This window comes from Eimeria necatrix, genomic scaffold (assembly GCF_000499385.1).
Source record: "Eimeria necatrix Houghton genomic scaffold, Enh_scaff581, whole genome shotgun sequence".
NCBI classification, from domain to species: domain Eukaryota; phylum Apicomplexa; class Conoidasida; order Eucoccidiorida; family Eimeriidae; genus Eimeria; species Eimeria necatrix.
The window spans coordinates 1-14,710 of NW_013654442.1; the positions used below are offsets into that span (position 1 = coordinate 1).

The 14,710-nt window shown below is 52.7% G+C and overlaps 2 protein-coding genes across 2 annotated transcripts; one reads left to right on the plus strand and one right to left on the minus strand.

The window, feature by feature from the left end:
- Positions 1–635: 635 nt before the first annotated feature.
- ENH_00064220 (hypothetical protein, conserved) lies at positions 636–3,892 on the plus strand (the record flags this gene model as incomplete). The annotated part of the gene is made up of 3 exons (XM_013582184.1): positions 636–867; positions 1,031–2,778; positions 3,140–3,892. 3 exons carry the CDS (start codon positions 636–638, stop codon positions 3,890–3,892), a joined length of 2,733 nt encoding a protein of 910 aa, XP_013437638.1.
- A 6,634-nt stretch (positions 3,893–10,526) lies between these two features.
- Positions 10,527–14,215, minus strand: ENH_00064230 (hypothetical protein, conserved; the record flags this gene model as incomplete). The annotated part of the gene is made up of 2 exons (XM_013582185.1): positions 10,527–12,420; positions 13,296–14,215. 2 exons carry the CDS (start codon positions 14,213–14,215, stop codon positions 10,527–10,529), a joined length of 2,814 nt encoding a protein of 937 aa, XP_013437639.1.
- Positions 14,216–14,710: the final 495 nt, after the last annotated feature.

Below are 14,710 nucleotides of genomic sequence, written 5' to 3' on the forward strand. Positions count from 1 at the left end.
AGTGCTTTAAGCGCTAATATATTCAATATTATTCATGCATCTCACATTAGCAAGTATCGGGTGGCGACGAAGGTCAATTGTAGTGCCATGCACTACACCCACAGTCTGCACGAGCGTTTTTGTGTGAGTCTATTCGCAAAGTTGGTGTATTCGGAGACTTGATCTGTTTATTTTCTGGTGTTAAAAATACGCTTCTGGTCAAACTGCCCATTTAAATCACGTTTCTTTCTTGTTGCGCACAAGGCGGGCGCTGCCGACGAATTCGTCGCTGGGCGCTCAGGTCACTTGCTACTTTGGGGGCTGGTGGTATGGTTGTGTTTACCGCTTACATTGAGATAAAATGCCATTTCCGGATATGAAATGCCATAAAAAGGCAGTATTTTGAAGCAGTCGGAGTTCTATTGCTGCGTTCCGTGCAGATCGGGGCGGCAAAGACATGCGGCGGTTCTCTCCCACATTGGGGAGAGCACGGTGATTTGTTGGCCGTCTTTTGTAGTTTAAAGGCTTTTCAGGTTTATGCTTGCTGAATAAAAATACACAGAAGATCAAGTAAGTGGTTTTCCGATGGATAGAAGGCGAAGGGAAATCGCTGCGTCGCTTTCCATTCCAGGTTTTTCCTTGCAGTTGCGGCAACGATGAGGCGGCTCACGAAGATACTGATTGCTGTTGGGATTGCGGTGGTATTAGTGGCAGTTTTGGTTCTCACTCTGGTAATTGTTTTGAGGAAGGAAGAATGGATTGTCCTTGAAAAAAGCTTCTCTTCCCTCAACGACCATTGCACACAAGATTGGAGCGGCAACAGCGACTGGCGCCGACGCCGATGCAAAATGCCCCTTATTTGTGCCCCAGCTAACGACCAGAAGACAGGTAATCCCTTTCACCAGCCTTGCTATTACCCGGTCTCTTATGTGTGTGCCTCTCCCTCCTTTTTCTCCTGGCCAACGACAAAATGCAAGCTTTACTGCTGCACGTGGTGCTTCTGCTGCAGGCATTTTCATTGCTTATGTTGTACTGCTGCTGTGGCATTTAGGTTATTGCCGGTTGCCATGGAGCGAGGGGGAGGGCAAGAGCTGCGCTGCATCTGTGCATTTGTGCTCTACGGGCCTCACCTGCGACCCCTACCTGAAAATCTGTCGGCGGCTCATTAGTGTGGGCGGCAGCTGTACTGAGCAGAATGCGTTCATGTGCGAGTCGGGTATATGTGGCTACGCTGCCACACAAACGGCCCAGGGGGAGCCCCTGGGGGGCCGCCATTCTCTGTCTAGGTACTGCATCGTTAAGGACCTTCCCCCAGGGGCTGCATGCGACCGCTTCCGCCACTGCGTTACCGACTGCCTGCAGTGCGTCCAGGGCATTTGCAAGCCCGTGCCTTCCCCCCTAGACCATCAGCAGATGCTTTTGGAGCAGCAGAAGGAACTAATGCTGCCTCTAGCCGTCAATGGGTTTAGCGCAGAGAACCAGCAAACCGAAGTAGCAGCGGCAGACACGCAGCAGCAAGTCACAAGGAACCTGCAGCGCACCAGGGGAGCGATGGTAGCAGCTGTCGGGAACGAGGCAGCGCAGGATCGCGACTCCATGTCGAAGCGGCAGCAGCTTGCGGCTTCAGCAGCAGCATCTTCAAATGCAAACAGAGTGTTAGATGAACAAGCCGTCCGTCAGGCTTGGGAGCAAAGAGCAGCAGAAGCCTCAGCTCTTCTGGGTGAGACCGTCACAGCTGAGGACTTGGCGTCTTTCTTCTCTGTTCCCCGCAACGAGAGCGGGGAGCCCCTAGAGCCACAAGAAGCACTAGAAAAGGAACAGAACGAGACACATGCTGAAAATGAGGAAGGGATCACGGGCCAGCAAGCACTGTGGGGCCCCAGGTCCCAGTATCAAGCACTGCAGCACCCAGCAGCAGGAAGAGGGACAATTATTGACAGGCCGCAGCCACGCCCGCTACTCAACGGCTCCCTTGCCAAAAGGCTCGCGCGGCTGTTCACTGGCGTGTCGTATGCATTCACTCCTGAAGATCAGCAGCAGCAAATGAGCTTAATGCATACACTGGGGGCCCCCGCCTTTGGCTTTCCTTCTGCGCTGCCGCCGCAGCTGTCACACAGCTTGGCTCCTTCCCCTATTACCACGGGAGGAATAAAACCCCCCCTATCGCAGCATGACGTGTTCGGGACATCTTCATTTGGGAGTCCGGCGGCGGGCACCCCGTCTCTGTCTCTGCAGCAGCAGGAGCAGCTGTCAGCGCAGCTGCAACAACTGCAGCAATTGCAGCAACCGCAGCCGTTCACGTCTTTCGACTCATCACTAGAAGCAATGGAAGCTGCTGGGATGAAAGGCGAAGCAGCACGGCGAGAGCGCGGCAGCTCTGAGGAGGAGGGAGAGGCTCTTGAAGGCTTGGTGTACCCGGGCATGCAAAACCCTCTTCTCAATCCTCTGCAGCTTCTAGGGTTTCAACCAAGGCAGCCCACTGGACCACTGCCCCCACCTCTAGGAGCCTCACCCGCACTTAACATGCAGAGGCAGCCCATGCCTCCCCGCCTGCCTGGAGTTGTACCTCCTCCGCTGGGTCATGTTTCTCCGGGCCCTCTTCCACCCCTCAGCAGCGTGCCTTTGGGCGCTTCCGCATTGGGCGGTACACTCCCGCCACTGCCACTTCACCCAAAAGTGCAGACGCAGCTGCTGCCTTCAGTGCCCTACGCTCCAAACGTGGGGCCCCTCAATGGCCTACCTAGCCGACTGCCCACGGATTTCAAAGGCGGCTGTTGGCTGGACCGCTGCTGTGCCTCGGTGAGGACTGGGGAGAGCAGGGGCGCATAAATCAGATGGATGACAGTAAATTCAACATGTGCAACATAGCACATATGAGCAACGGAGGCAGCGAGTGGTGACAAGGGCTGCATCCTGTATTTTCTGCTGAGGCAATGATGCACTCTGCCTGACTATGTGCTTGCGCCGTGGCTCCTCAACGAGATGAGACCCCTAGAGTGACATTCCCGTGCTGCTGGCTTCGCCGCTTCGCGTAATTGCGCCTGTGTCGTGCGTCTTGCTCAATATTCGCGAATGTATACGTCTTTGGAAGTTCTAACTAACAAGCCAACAATACATTTATGTATCTGACCTGTTTCTGTCTCCGTGTTCTGTGTCGTAGCACCACTACTGCTCCTTCCTGCACGCATCTCAGGGCTGCCAGGCTCGGAAACGTGAAGGCGCGACCTGCGTGGGCGACAGTGCGCGAGAGTGCGAGGACCGTTTGTCTTGCGTAAACGGAGAATGCAGTCCCTGGTTTACCTCTCGACATGCCTCAGCTGGGGACCCTATTGTGCTGACAGACAACGTGGATCTAGATAGCGTCTGTGCTCCCTGGCAACGCTTCGAGTACAGCACAAGCGGCCACTCCTCCCATCTCCCAGGGGGAATGCCGCCACAGCTGGCGCTGCCTTCTCCCCTGGAAACTCCCAATCCCTACGGCAACAATCTGGGGAGAGACATAGTGCGCACATTCCGCAAGTTCTCCGGGCGTTGCGTGCCTCTCGATAAGCGCAGCTGCGTGACAGACAGGGAATGTTGGGGAGTGGGAGGGTTCGGCTTCTGCGACGTTCGCAGCAAACGGTGTCGCACGCCATCCTATCCTGCATGTCTGTCAATTCTTAAGGACTTATACTCTTGTCTGTGGCACGAGGGAAGGTTGAGGGAAACCACAGACGAATATATTGTCACGCACGTGCCCAGAACCCCTCAGTTCATTCTACATGAGGCACCAGCCAGCGTTAATCACGTGCAAAGCAAGTGTATTCCTTCAGTTGTAAGGGCAAAGAGGGCGGAATTTGTCAAATGCGTTCATGAACAAGGTTTTACGCTGGAGAGGATCGTCTACGTGCCGGATGAATGGTTCCAGGGATAACAGCAAAGGCATAAAAAATCAATGTTGCGGCCAAGCAATTACAGCGAACAGCAGTGCTGGAAAGGAAAATTTAGCCATTCAACTGCTGCGGTTACTAAGTGGCAGCTGCTCACTGACGTACCCAGTGAACACAAACGGCGCTCTCAGAAGCAAGATCAGCCATAGTAAAGGCACAAGAGAAAACATCACCAACGGCCTATCATCGGGTACAACGAAAATACCAACAGACAAAGAACGGAAATGTCAGTAAGAACCAACAATATTGGCGGACCAAAGGCACCCTTACATTCTTTGTCTAGGCACCAAACGGAAGAAAGATGCGTTGCCTGTGTGTGATGCATTTAAAACGGAGCATGCATATATATATATATATATATGCATATATATACATAAATATTACGCATATCCATATATACGCGTTCATATTCATATACGCATACACTACAAGTGCATTCTCAAATTCATGGACACATTCATGTTCATTTACGCAAGCCAATACAGTAAAGCATACACAGAGGCACAAATACGCACACACATACGCACGCAATTACATATGTTACCGTACGGAAGTAATTTCATATACACATAAGCATACATATGGATGCATACGCACATAGAACTGTGCAGGCATGCGACAGTAAAACGGTCCACTGCTTTAATGGCTGAAGCCAAAGGATAAAACGACAGTAAACGATGATGTTCCGTCATGTCCCCCTTGTTGCAAGCGCAACCCATGTCAGCTCAGGTTTACATGCAGCACGAAATACACAAAAGGAACACCAAAATTTGCTTATTTTGAAGATGCCATTATATCGCGTCACATCTACTTGCCGCAGCACGTTTTGGAGAGGCGATATTACAACGCGAGAATCCACCTAGCCACAACGGCTTCCCATTTCTAGTTACAGGTGCAGGTTTTTCTCTACCAGGGAAGCTCCTACAAAAGGGGCTGGTCCTGAAGCATTTGGGAGAGGCACCACTGCGAGCTCTTGTCTGCTCATTGTGGTGTTGGTGGACTGTTTCCGCCGGCAGGTGTTCATCTATTTGTGCCTGTTTGCGTATTCATGTTTCTCTTTCCCTATCGTGCATTTTTCTTTTTTTCTCCTCTATTCGTGTAGCTGCCTGCCAGCGGCTAACTGCCAACAGGCAGTAGGGTATTTATCCGCCAGAAGGCGGAAGAATCGACTCAAACCGAACAGCTCATGTTTAAAGAAAACACTTTCTTTAAAGAAGAGTCAAGTGTTTATGGTTGAACTGCAACAAATAGTTTTCCGGAATTAGGCAATCAGCGCTGTTCGTGCGAAAGGTACAATTGTTTCGAAAGGTCGTCCAAACGGAGCGAGTAAAATGTGCATGAAGGAACGAAATTCAACAAACATGATATGGATCAGGTACACAAGCGACGCTTATATCGTACAGATATAGAAGGCAAAAAAACGCACTCGGCACAAATGCTGCTGGTAAGCACTCGAGAACGGCGTACTGGTGCCAACAAGTGCTACTGCTGCAGTTGCGGCAGCTCCAGGCGCTCTCCCTGCATCATCCACGACTTCGCGAGCGTCCTTAAGAAGCTGACCCGAGCCGCTTTCGGGTCGAGTGTTTCTGCAGGTGAGGCTTTGATGGACACCACGCAGCCGGCCTTGATTCTGGTGTTCGCATCACTGGTGCGGTACACCTTTCGCATGCAAACGAAACCTGAATTTAAGGCCACCAGGCTGTCGTCGCCGCCCCTCATAACTCCTAAGTAGCATCAACAGAGGCGCATAGACACGTACCTTTGCGGAAGAAGCGCATGTCTCCAAAGATACATTGAATTCTTCGAAGCCACCGAAACGAGAGTCCACAGCACGGGCGTATGCATATTGCTAAGGTCACAACACACAGCTGCCCATGGGCCTCCAGAAGTGCGCGTGTAGTTCCACAATACTTGTTTTATATTCAGAAGCACGGGTAAAAATGCAGACACACTTACGAATACGTACAGGAACAGATTCATGGGCAATTTACAAGCACATATACATGGATACACATAAATATCTACTTATGCGTTTACCGTTTCATAGAATTGTACCCATAAAAGCATTACAATCTTATATATACGGGAGATATATCTGTGACTTTGAGGTGCATTCCGCAAGTTTATCGAGCCCATTATGGTGAGCTTGCTCTTCGTTTTTGGGATACTATGTTCGAAATTCAGACGCCACAGTATTAACTGAGATTACATGAAACTAAATCAGCAGTTAGAATAAAGAAAAATCTCCACAAATCTAGACAAGGGAAAGCAGCACAAATATCCCACTGCTGCATGCCGCACCAATAAATGCACGCGCGTGAACGAATCCACAAAAATATGCAACTGGTAATTCCATAGTACGTATACAAATAGCTCAGCATTACGATACATAGCATATGCTCGTAGGCCTCAAAATACGCACAACTAACTTCAGCGCGTGTACGAAGACCTTTAAGAAGAAAAGCAACAGGCTGTACCACGTGTAAGTAAATATCTACATTACATGAACAAATTAGTAACTATGCTGTTACCTTCTCCTGCCTTGAATCGAGTGCCTCTCTGTCGCACCAAAATATCCCCCGGCAGTACGAATTGCCCTCCAAATTTCTTCACGCCTGCGTTTGCAGTCCGCCAGTTCATTACATTGGGCAACGCATGCAACTCACTGCTATTGCAGCGCACCACTGATTTGCCTGTCTGTGACAATTGATTAGCCAGTCTCACCCAAGAATTTGGGGCGGGAATCCCTATTGTTCTTTGTCGCGGCGCCGCCCTTTGAAGTGGCCCAGCAAACTGTCGCCGATGTGCAGCTGTTGGAAGAAGCATGATAGATGGAATTCTTGCGCCTGTAGCACATCACGAAAAAAGAAAAAAAAAACAAACTAGAAGAAAATGGTGGAGATTCGGTACAGCCGAGGGATACTTCGGTGCGCATGGTAAGCCGAACACGCACGTATTTACAGGGGCAGACGGAACACAATTGTTCACTTTCCCATTAAATGTGGGCACTTGTTCGCAGATATAAAATCGTATTCTTGTTCACATCTGTGGCTTTCTATTTCTACATGCATTGATGTTCACAGTTACTGTGGCGTATCTACGTGTATCTGTAGGTATTGGTGTGCCTGTTGTATCTCGCTGACCTTTTTGTATGCATGCTACGGCTAGTACTGCCTTGTTTGCTTCGGTTGTCTCCTGTAACTGCCCACTCTCCCTACGTCATTGCACTCTACGTACTTCTGTATCACGTGTGTTGACTAGCCTGCTGTTTGCGAAGCGCACCAGATACAAGGAGGCGAAAGGGCATACCCAGACCCAGTAGCTTCCAGTTCTAGGCAGAAAAGGCCCTTGAATGGCAGAATAAATGACCTCGTCCTATTAGTCGTTGCCCTAACACTGCATTTGGAAGCGCATAAGTCGGCGTTTTGCTCAGCAACTCCACCAGGGCGAAGTGAATTGGACAGGGCTCCCCTAAACGGGGGGATAACACACGCAAAGGTTGAATTTTCCACCGGCTTCTGACTATTTTGCTTAATTAAAGGCGTTAAATGTAAGGGTTTCCTTTTGAACTGAGGCGGAGCGCTTGCTGCGACGCTGCAGAGCACCTTGGGAAGAAGCAACAATGCTAACCACCACGAAAGGAGCATAGTCATCGAAAGTCGCCGCTAATACGGCCTTATCCACCCTTTTTTGATGATTAAGCACAGTGATATATTTCGACCGTTTCTTAAAGAGCGAGACTTGAGAACCAACACACTCCAGCCAGTTTGGTCGGCAGCGATCATATTTGCTGCCGGAGCCGGCTTGGCCGGAACGGCCTAATAGGCCTGAATGACCTGCCTTTGGTGTTAAGTTTGTTCCCCATTACACAGAAAACAGTAATTTAAGACACTGACTGGGAGAATGAGCCAGTGCGGGACTTCGAGGCCCTTGTAGGCAACCACCTCCTCTGCATGCGCTGAGATGGCTGCTGGGAGTCGATTTGTGATAAGAATTGGCTCCAAACTCCCCACACACAAGAATTGTAAATTTTAAGCGGAGTACTTCATCGGCAAAAGCACAGTAGGAATGAAGCATAGCTGCTGCGCACATAACGAAAATGTCTTGATTACGTTGCATTCATGCTCTCAACGTCTCATACCCCAGCTTGCTGTCTAGAAAAATCGTGAACAGTCTAAAGCACCCAATAAACGCGAGAGCTACCTCGCCTCCGGTCCCTCTGAGGAGCAACTAGTAGCTGAGTTCCCCTACGAGACTTTCCTTGACGCTCCGCGTTGCGGAAATGCACAATTACAGCACACAGAATACTTCAGGGCTAAGCGTGTTCCCAGAGACAGCAGTAGCTGTGAGGGCCGTAGCAGTGAGTTACCATTTTAAGAGCACACTGCACGAAAACTACCTGACGTGAAGATCTGGCAGGCATCTACCGTGGAAATTGATAGTCGCAAAAGACCAAACTTTATTGCAGAGTTGATAAGATCGCCGCAAGGGGCGTTATGCTCTCCGCCCGAAGTCGATGTACGCACGACGAAGGGCAGCATCGCACTCACAAGTTGTGTGGCTCATGTGTTGATCAGAATGTCTGCAGGCACGAAATCAAGTGCTTGAGTTATACCTGTTTCGCTGTTGCAGATCATCTTCGGCGCACAATACTAATCTCAACAATGTGTAAAGTCCGTCTTAGAGAACAAATCAAGCGTCCCGGACACTGAATTCACCAGCCAACATAAGCAATAAATAAACGGTGCAAAGCCAAATGTCAGAAAAGAATGCGAAGCAAACGAAAGGTCAAAGGAAGACCTACTTGCAAGTCCTGCGAAGTATACTTCCGACAGTTCCAAGGCAACAGCAGCTGTTTGTGCTCGGCTCGTTTCAGTGGCAGCCAACTCACACAACACTACACCAGCTGTCTAGAGTGTTGCGTTTAAACATTATATAGGAGATAGTGTGTGGAATAGTACGCGCACGCATGCTACCCTAATCTTTACATTCACGGCAAAGCAAACGTATGCGCATTTGTCTGCATTCGGGTGCATTCAATGTACTCGACTAACATCACTGTGTATTTACATCCGCATGCAGCGCAGCAATTGCACTTATTTTCCAAAGCGCCCCACGCGCCTACCGCACTGATCCGGAAAAGTGTGTACATGGAAGGAAGCACATATGCATGAATGCGCACACGCTCACCTCCGCAAGAAATAAAACCACCCCTGCGAGGTCGTTTAAAAGGATGGCCCTGCTTACTGCTGGCCGCTTCGAGGCCGACAAATCAAAATTTGTCGCACATTGAACACACGTGGTAGCAACGTCCAGTGTTTTTCACGGGAGGTACCGCCTCTTGTCATAGCAAACAACCAACAAACCTAACCCCCACGCGCTTAACCCTGAAACCCAAGAGACTCTAAAACAGAACCTCATGTGCAGCGGCAGAATTCGGAAGGAAAGTTTGAATTCGGTTTGCATAATCACTGGACGCGAGAGTCCCGTGAAGCGCATGCGTTAAGGGGGATATCACAAGACGGGCTCCTGAGAGCTCGTCTTTTGGCTTCACGGTTTGGTATAGCAAGTAGCAAACGAAAAGCCCGAAGTGCCGCGAGCCTTTTAGCTGGCCTCTCCGTGCACCCGCTAAATCCAAAGGCACGCAGAGTCGATGAGGCCGGCGGTCAAAGCAACAACAACGCTGGAAAACAACTGCTCCGCAGAGACACAAAATGAAGACATGTCCGTCTGCGTCTGCGTGTACGCCAGTTGTGAAGAGAACGCATGGGCATCCTTGAAACAGCGCAACTTAAGGGCTGCCGGTGGAGCTCTGCAGGTCGGGCTTAGCTGTGCGACGCCATCCAGGGGTCCAAAAGAGAAAACCAAGTGAAAGACGGACTGGCCCGGATAGGCAGCGAGAAACACAAACCTACATCAACCTTTGCAGCTTCAGCTATGCCTTCCCCACAAGGGAGACTGTAGAAAATCGGATTAACGATGATCGGATTGAAAAGCGGAAAACGAAGAACAGACTCGGAATGTGTGGCGCATGCGGGCCATTACTGTGAGAGGAACCTTCCGAAGAAGCAGGATGAGGTGAGCTGCGGAGCGGTGTGCAAAGGAAGCAGCGACCCATGGCACGCTTCGCCAGCTGCGCACGGCTAGCTGCACCCGCTGCGACACAAATGGCCACTCTGCAATGGCATGGACGGCACGGAGACCTACCTCATCACCGCCGCATGAAGCTACAGGACCCCACACAGAAAGGGGCTTGCGATGAAAGACAAATAATAAGACAGCACTAGAAACAACAACTGCAAATGCCAAAAACCAACTGCACCCTACGCTTTGCGGGCCGCAGCCGGCCACGAGGGCCACGGAGACTCCATGACGCCCTCAGCACAGTCAGCCACCACCATAAAGGCAGTCGCAGTTATGTGCGCTGTACTTACACCCAACAGCCCCAGCCTCCACCTGTCTCTTCGACAGGAAAGCGCGAACAGTTAAGCGAAACACGAAAGAACACAACCTCCCAAACAAGACGGTCTCGGGAAGGTCCCAGGCCGTACGAAAAAGACGGAAAAGAGCCGCTTTGTGCAGAAACATCCAATTGAAAACTGCCCAATAAAAACAGGCTCAGCTGAAGCCGCTCCCAGCTTGAAGCAGTGCGAATGGAGACAAGGTCTCACTGGGCTCTGCTTGGAGGCCCCTAGCCATTGATAATTGCTGCGCTTGCTGCTGCTGCTGCTGCTGCTGTTGCTGCTGTGTTTGGCTTGCCCTGGACGCTGCCATGACATCATCCAGAGCCCCCAGAGCGTCGAGGATAAGCTGCTGCACGTCTTCGGACTGCTTGCTAGGCACCACGCCCAGACGAATACTGCGGGAAAAGAGCCGCAGAAAAGGCCTCAGCTCGGCTTTGCTGCAGCTGCGGGCGGCCAGGGCTTTCAGTCGGCCCACCATGGGGGCAAACTGCAGCCGCTCTTGAGACAGGCTGCTGCCCTGCCGCTGTTGCGACCCAACCTCTAAAACGCAGTTTTCAAGCACGTCTTCTAAAATGACGCACACAGCACGCCGCCAGGGCTGCAGGTCCACTGCCTCATCCGGCGACTCCCCTTCTAAGTAATCCCTCATGCTGAACGGAGTTGATCCCGTACTAGCAGCAGCAACAGAAGGAACAGACACAATAGCCCCTTGCCCTGCAGCTCCCCAAGAGTGGGCACCCGAAACAGGCTCCATGGGCCGCTCTGATCCATTCACAGAGCTGCTGGCCCACTGGGGAGCCCCTAAACAGACGGCATGCCCCGCTGCTGCATCTGCTGCGGCACCAGAAGCTACTGATGCTGGCCTGCTACCATCAGTGAAAACGCGGCCAAGGCTGTTCACGCTGTCTGTCAGCCCGTACTCATCCAGCGGGTCCCATGAGGACGGTGGCCCCGTTAGGTCCTTAGCGTCTCGACCGTCTAAGTTTTGGCCCGAATGCAAAGTTGCTGATTCAGTCGGGCTGGGGGCCCCTCCACCGGTGTTTCTGCCAGCGGCTCCCAGAAGACCCGTTGAGTTCGCCAGCAAGCGCAACAACTCGCTTTCCAAGTCAATGCTGCTTCTCAGGCTACTCTGCTGCGGTTTTGTTTGCTGCAGCTGCTGCAGCGGAAGCTGGCTACTGTGCTCTTGTTCCTGGTGTGTCTGGCGCCTCTGCAGAATAAGCGACTTAAGCGCCTGTAGCAGCACCGCTGTGTCTTGCTGCTTCTTGCTCTGTTGCAACCTCTTCGCCAGCCGCAAAAAGAGCTGCGTCCTGAGGCTTGGCTCCATCGTCGCTGCGTCTGCACCTTCCCTGCTGGCTGGGTCGCTCTTCACAGGAATCGGGGAGCTGGTGCCTTCAGCTCTCTGCGCAGTGTTCTTTAATGATGAGGAAGGCAGCTCCCCTCCCAGATCTCCTCCGTCTACTCTAGAAGCAGAGGACAAGGAAACGGAGCTGTTGCTAGAGCCACAGCAGGCACTCTGCAGCTGCAAGTGCTGCTGCAGCAGCGCCCACTGGGAGGCTGAAAGCTGGTCAGCTGCCCCAGCCAGCTGCTCCCGTTGCTGCAGCTGCTCCTCCTGCAGCTGCAGTTGCTGCTGCTGCAGCGGGCTCTTGCAGCTCTTCTTCCCACCTGAGCCTCTGCCGTGCGCGGGTCGGGATGGCTCATCAGCAGACAATTTAGGGGCCCCAATGGCACTCCCTTGCCTCTTTTGCCTCGTGGTCTGCCTGGGTTTTGCTTCAGTAGCAGCTGCAGCACGAAGTGAGCTGGCTGGGCTGAGACTGCGCCCAGTGTGGGGCGTTGCTGCTGCAGCAACTACTGCCGCTGATTCTGAGCGCGGCATGCGGACTTGGCCACTATTGCCGTACATTTGTAAAGCTGCTGCCAACTCCGCTGCCTCAGCATCCATTTCAAGGGGTTCCGGCGGTGATCCTTCAGAAGGAGTGCAGCTGATGAGACCGGGCTGGGGTGTTGCTTGCTTCATTAGTTTCGCGTATTTAAGCCGTACCTTCTCCCACCTGAAATTACAAATCCACACAAACTGAGATAAATCTGTTTGTAGAGAAACACCCCTCCATTGCTGCTGCGCACAACTACCAACAATCGGCCGATGCACCGACACGTTGCAGAAATGTACATACAAAGAAAGAGCCTTATGGGGTGAATCGTGCACCGCAGTGATACAGGGACAAATGGGGAAGAACGCAGGCAAGACATAAGGTACAAAGCAACAGCAAGACACAGCCAGTCACTGGCAAAGTCACTGGCAAAGACACAAAGCGACACACGAAAACAAGACTGCCACAAAATGACGTGGAAACAAGCAAGACCGCTGCGAAATGATGTAGGAACTGGAACATCCAAACTCGACGGAAAATGGCAAAGCCAGGCAGACACAAGAAATAGCGAAAGCATGACACACCCAAAGGCAGACCGACAAAGGGAAGCAAGAGAGATGCAGAAAAGCAAAAACAAAGCAGACCAAACCGCACATGCACGCAGAACTGATGAAAGACACAATAAAGAAGAGAAAATAAAAAAAGAATATGGCGAGCGCCAGACTGACAAGGGGTAGACGGGGAGTAATGCAGGCAAACGAGACAGACGCAGCCATAACCAGAAAAGACAATAAAAGAAGCGACAAAAAATAAAGTAACGGGCGCCGGCAAGCAAGTGGAAAAGCCAAACAAGGCACGGGAAAATGCAAAAGCCAACGACAGAGTGCAACGACACGTTCAGCGGAAGCAGGTGGTCACACAAACTCAAACAGACGCTGCCCGAAATAGCAGTGGCAAGTACTGACAGGTGTGCAAACAATCAGTGGAAAATAACATTTTAGCACAGAAACATTCGAATCCCTTGACAATTCACTAATGGCCCGCGTTTGTTGCACCTGAACTGCACAGCTTGCATTCTCGCCTCTGTGAACCCCTTGCAGGCCTTGACGGAGAAGGTTTTCCAGCGCTCCTGACCTTCCTCGGACCAGCGAGCAATCCAGGCATTGCGAGAGTGGCAATACTTGACTCCCGGCAGCCGAGTCACTACGCGGGACCCCACTGACGGCCGCATCGACAGTGGGGGCCCCATGTCTTCCTCGGACTGGCGCCTTCCGCTGGCTGCTGCTGCTGCGGCTCGCCGGGGCGGGCGCATGCGACGGCCGCCCTCAGTGTCCGCGCAGGGAGAGCCTTCGTGGGGCCCTGGAGTTCTCTCGCAGGCCTCCGCTGCTGCGTCCCTGCTGCTGCCAGCAGCAGCAGCAGGCGCGGCGACAGCAGCAAGCAGCAGCTCCCCGCACTCTGTCGAGCTCCGGTCTTCCGAGCGCACTGAAGTTGTCGACCCCAGAGGGCTGTTGGCCTCAACGCGCGCTGCTGCGCCATCCCCTACAGAAGCTTCCCGGAGGCCGCCAGCAGCAGCAGCAGCCGCAGCAGCAGCAGCAGCAGGCAAGCCCTGCTCTTGCTGCTGCTGCTGCTGCGCTGCTAGGCCGCTGCAGCCGTCATTGCCGCACACGCCAGGTGTGCCACTGGCAGCAGATGATGGGGAACGGGAAGCAGCTCTTTGGGGAGCAGCTCCCCTCCCATCTAAAGGCGCAGACAGCTGCATGCCAAGAGCCGAAAGACTCAGTCCTGGGGGGCTTGCTGGTTTGGCTGGATCCTCTGCTTCAGGAGCCATTCCTGGATTTGCTGCAGAGCCCTCAAGGGCTCCTCCTTCTTCGTCTCGCGGCGGCTTGGAAGCTTCGCGCCGGCCCACCTCTTCTGCAGCGCCTGCTGCTGCCACAGCAGCAGCCGCCGCTGCAGCGGCAGCGGCAGGACTCGCCATTCCTGCAGCAGCAGCAGAACCAGCGGCCCCTTGCCCACTTCTCTTGTGGCGCAGAACGTCAGATGGTGGTCGACGGCTTGGGATGTGCGTCGACGGCGTGCATGCGACTCCGCTGCTGCTGCTGCTGCTGCTGCTGCCAATGCTGCTGGCGCTGCTGCTGCTGGCGCTGCTGCTTCTACCAGATAACAGTTTGTGTCCCTCTCACTCAGCCCAAATCCACCTGTACCTTGAGCTTCGCTCGAGGGGCTACGGGGCCCCTGCGCCGCTGCAAACGCAGCCAAAGAACCTGCGCGACTCGCGCGGGTCCGCGGAATGAAGCCTAGTGGCAAAAGGAGCAGGGGCCCCTGAAGGGGGCCCTAGAAGCAAAGGCTTTAGGTGGCTGCTGCCTTTGCTGAGGTCCCTTTGTGTGTGTCTTCCCTTTTCCCTTAAAACAAAAATGAGCGGGCCAACAGAGCGCGACTACTGCGCCCTCGGGGCACCACTGAAACAAAATTA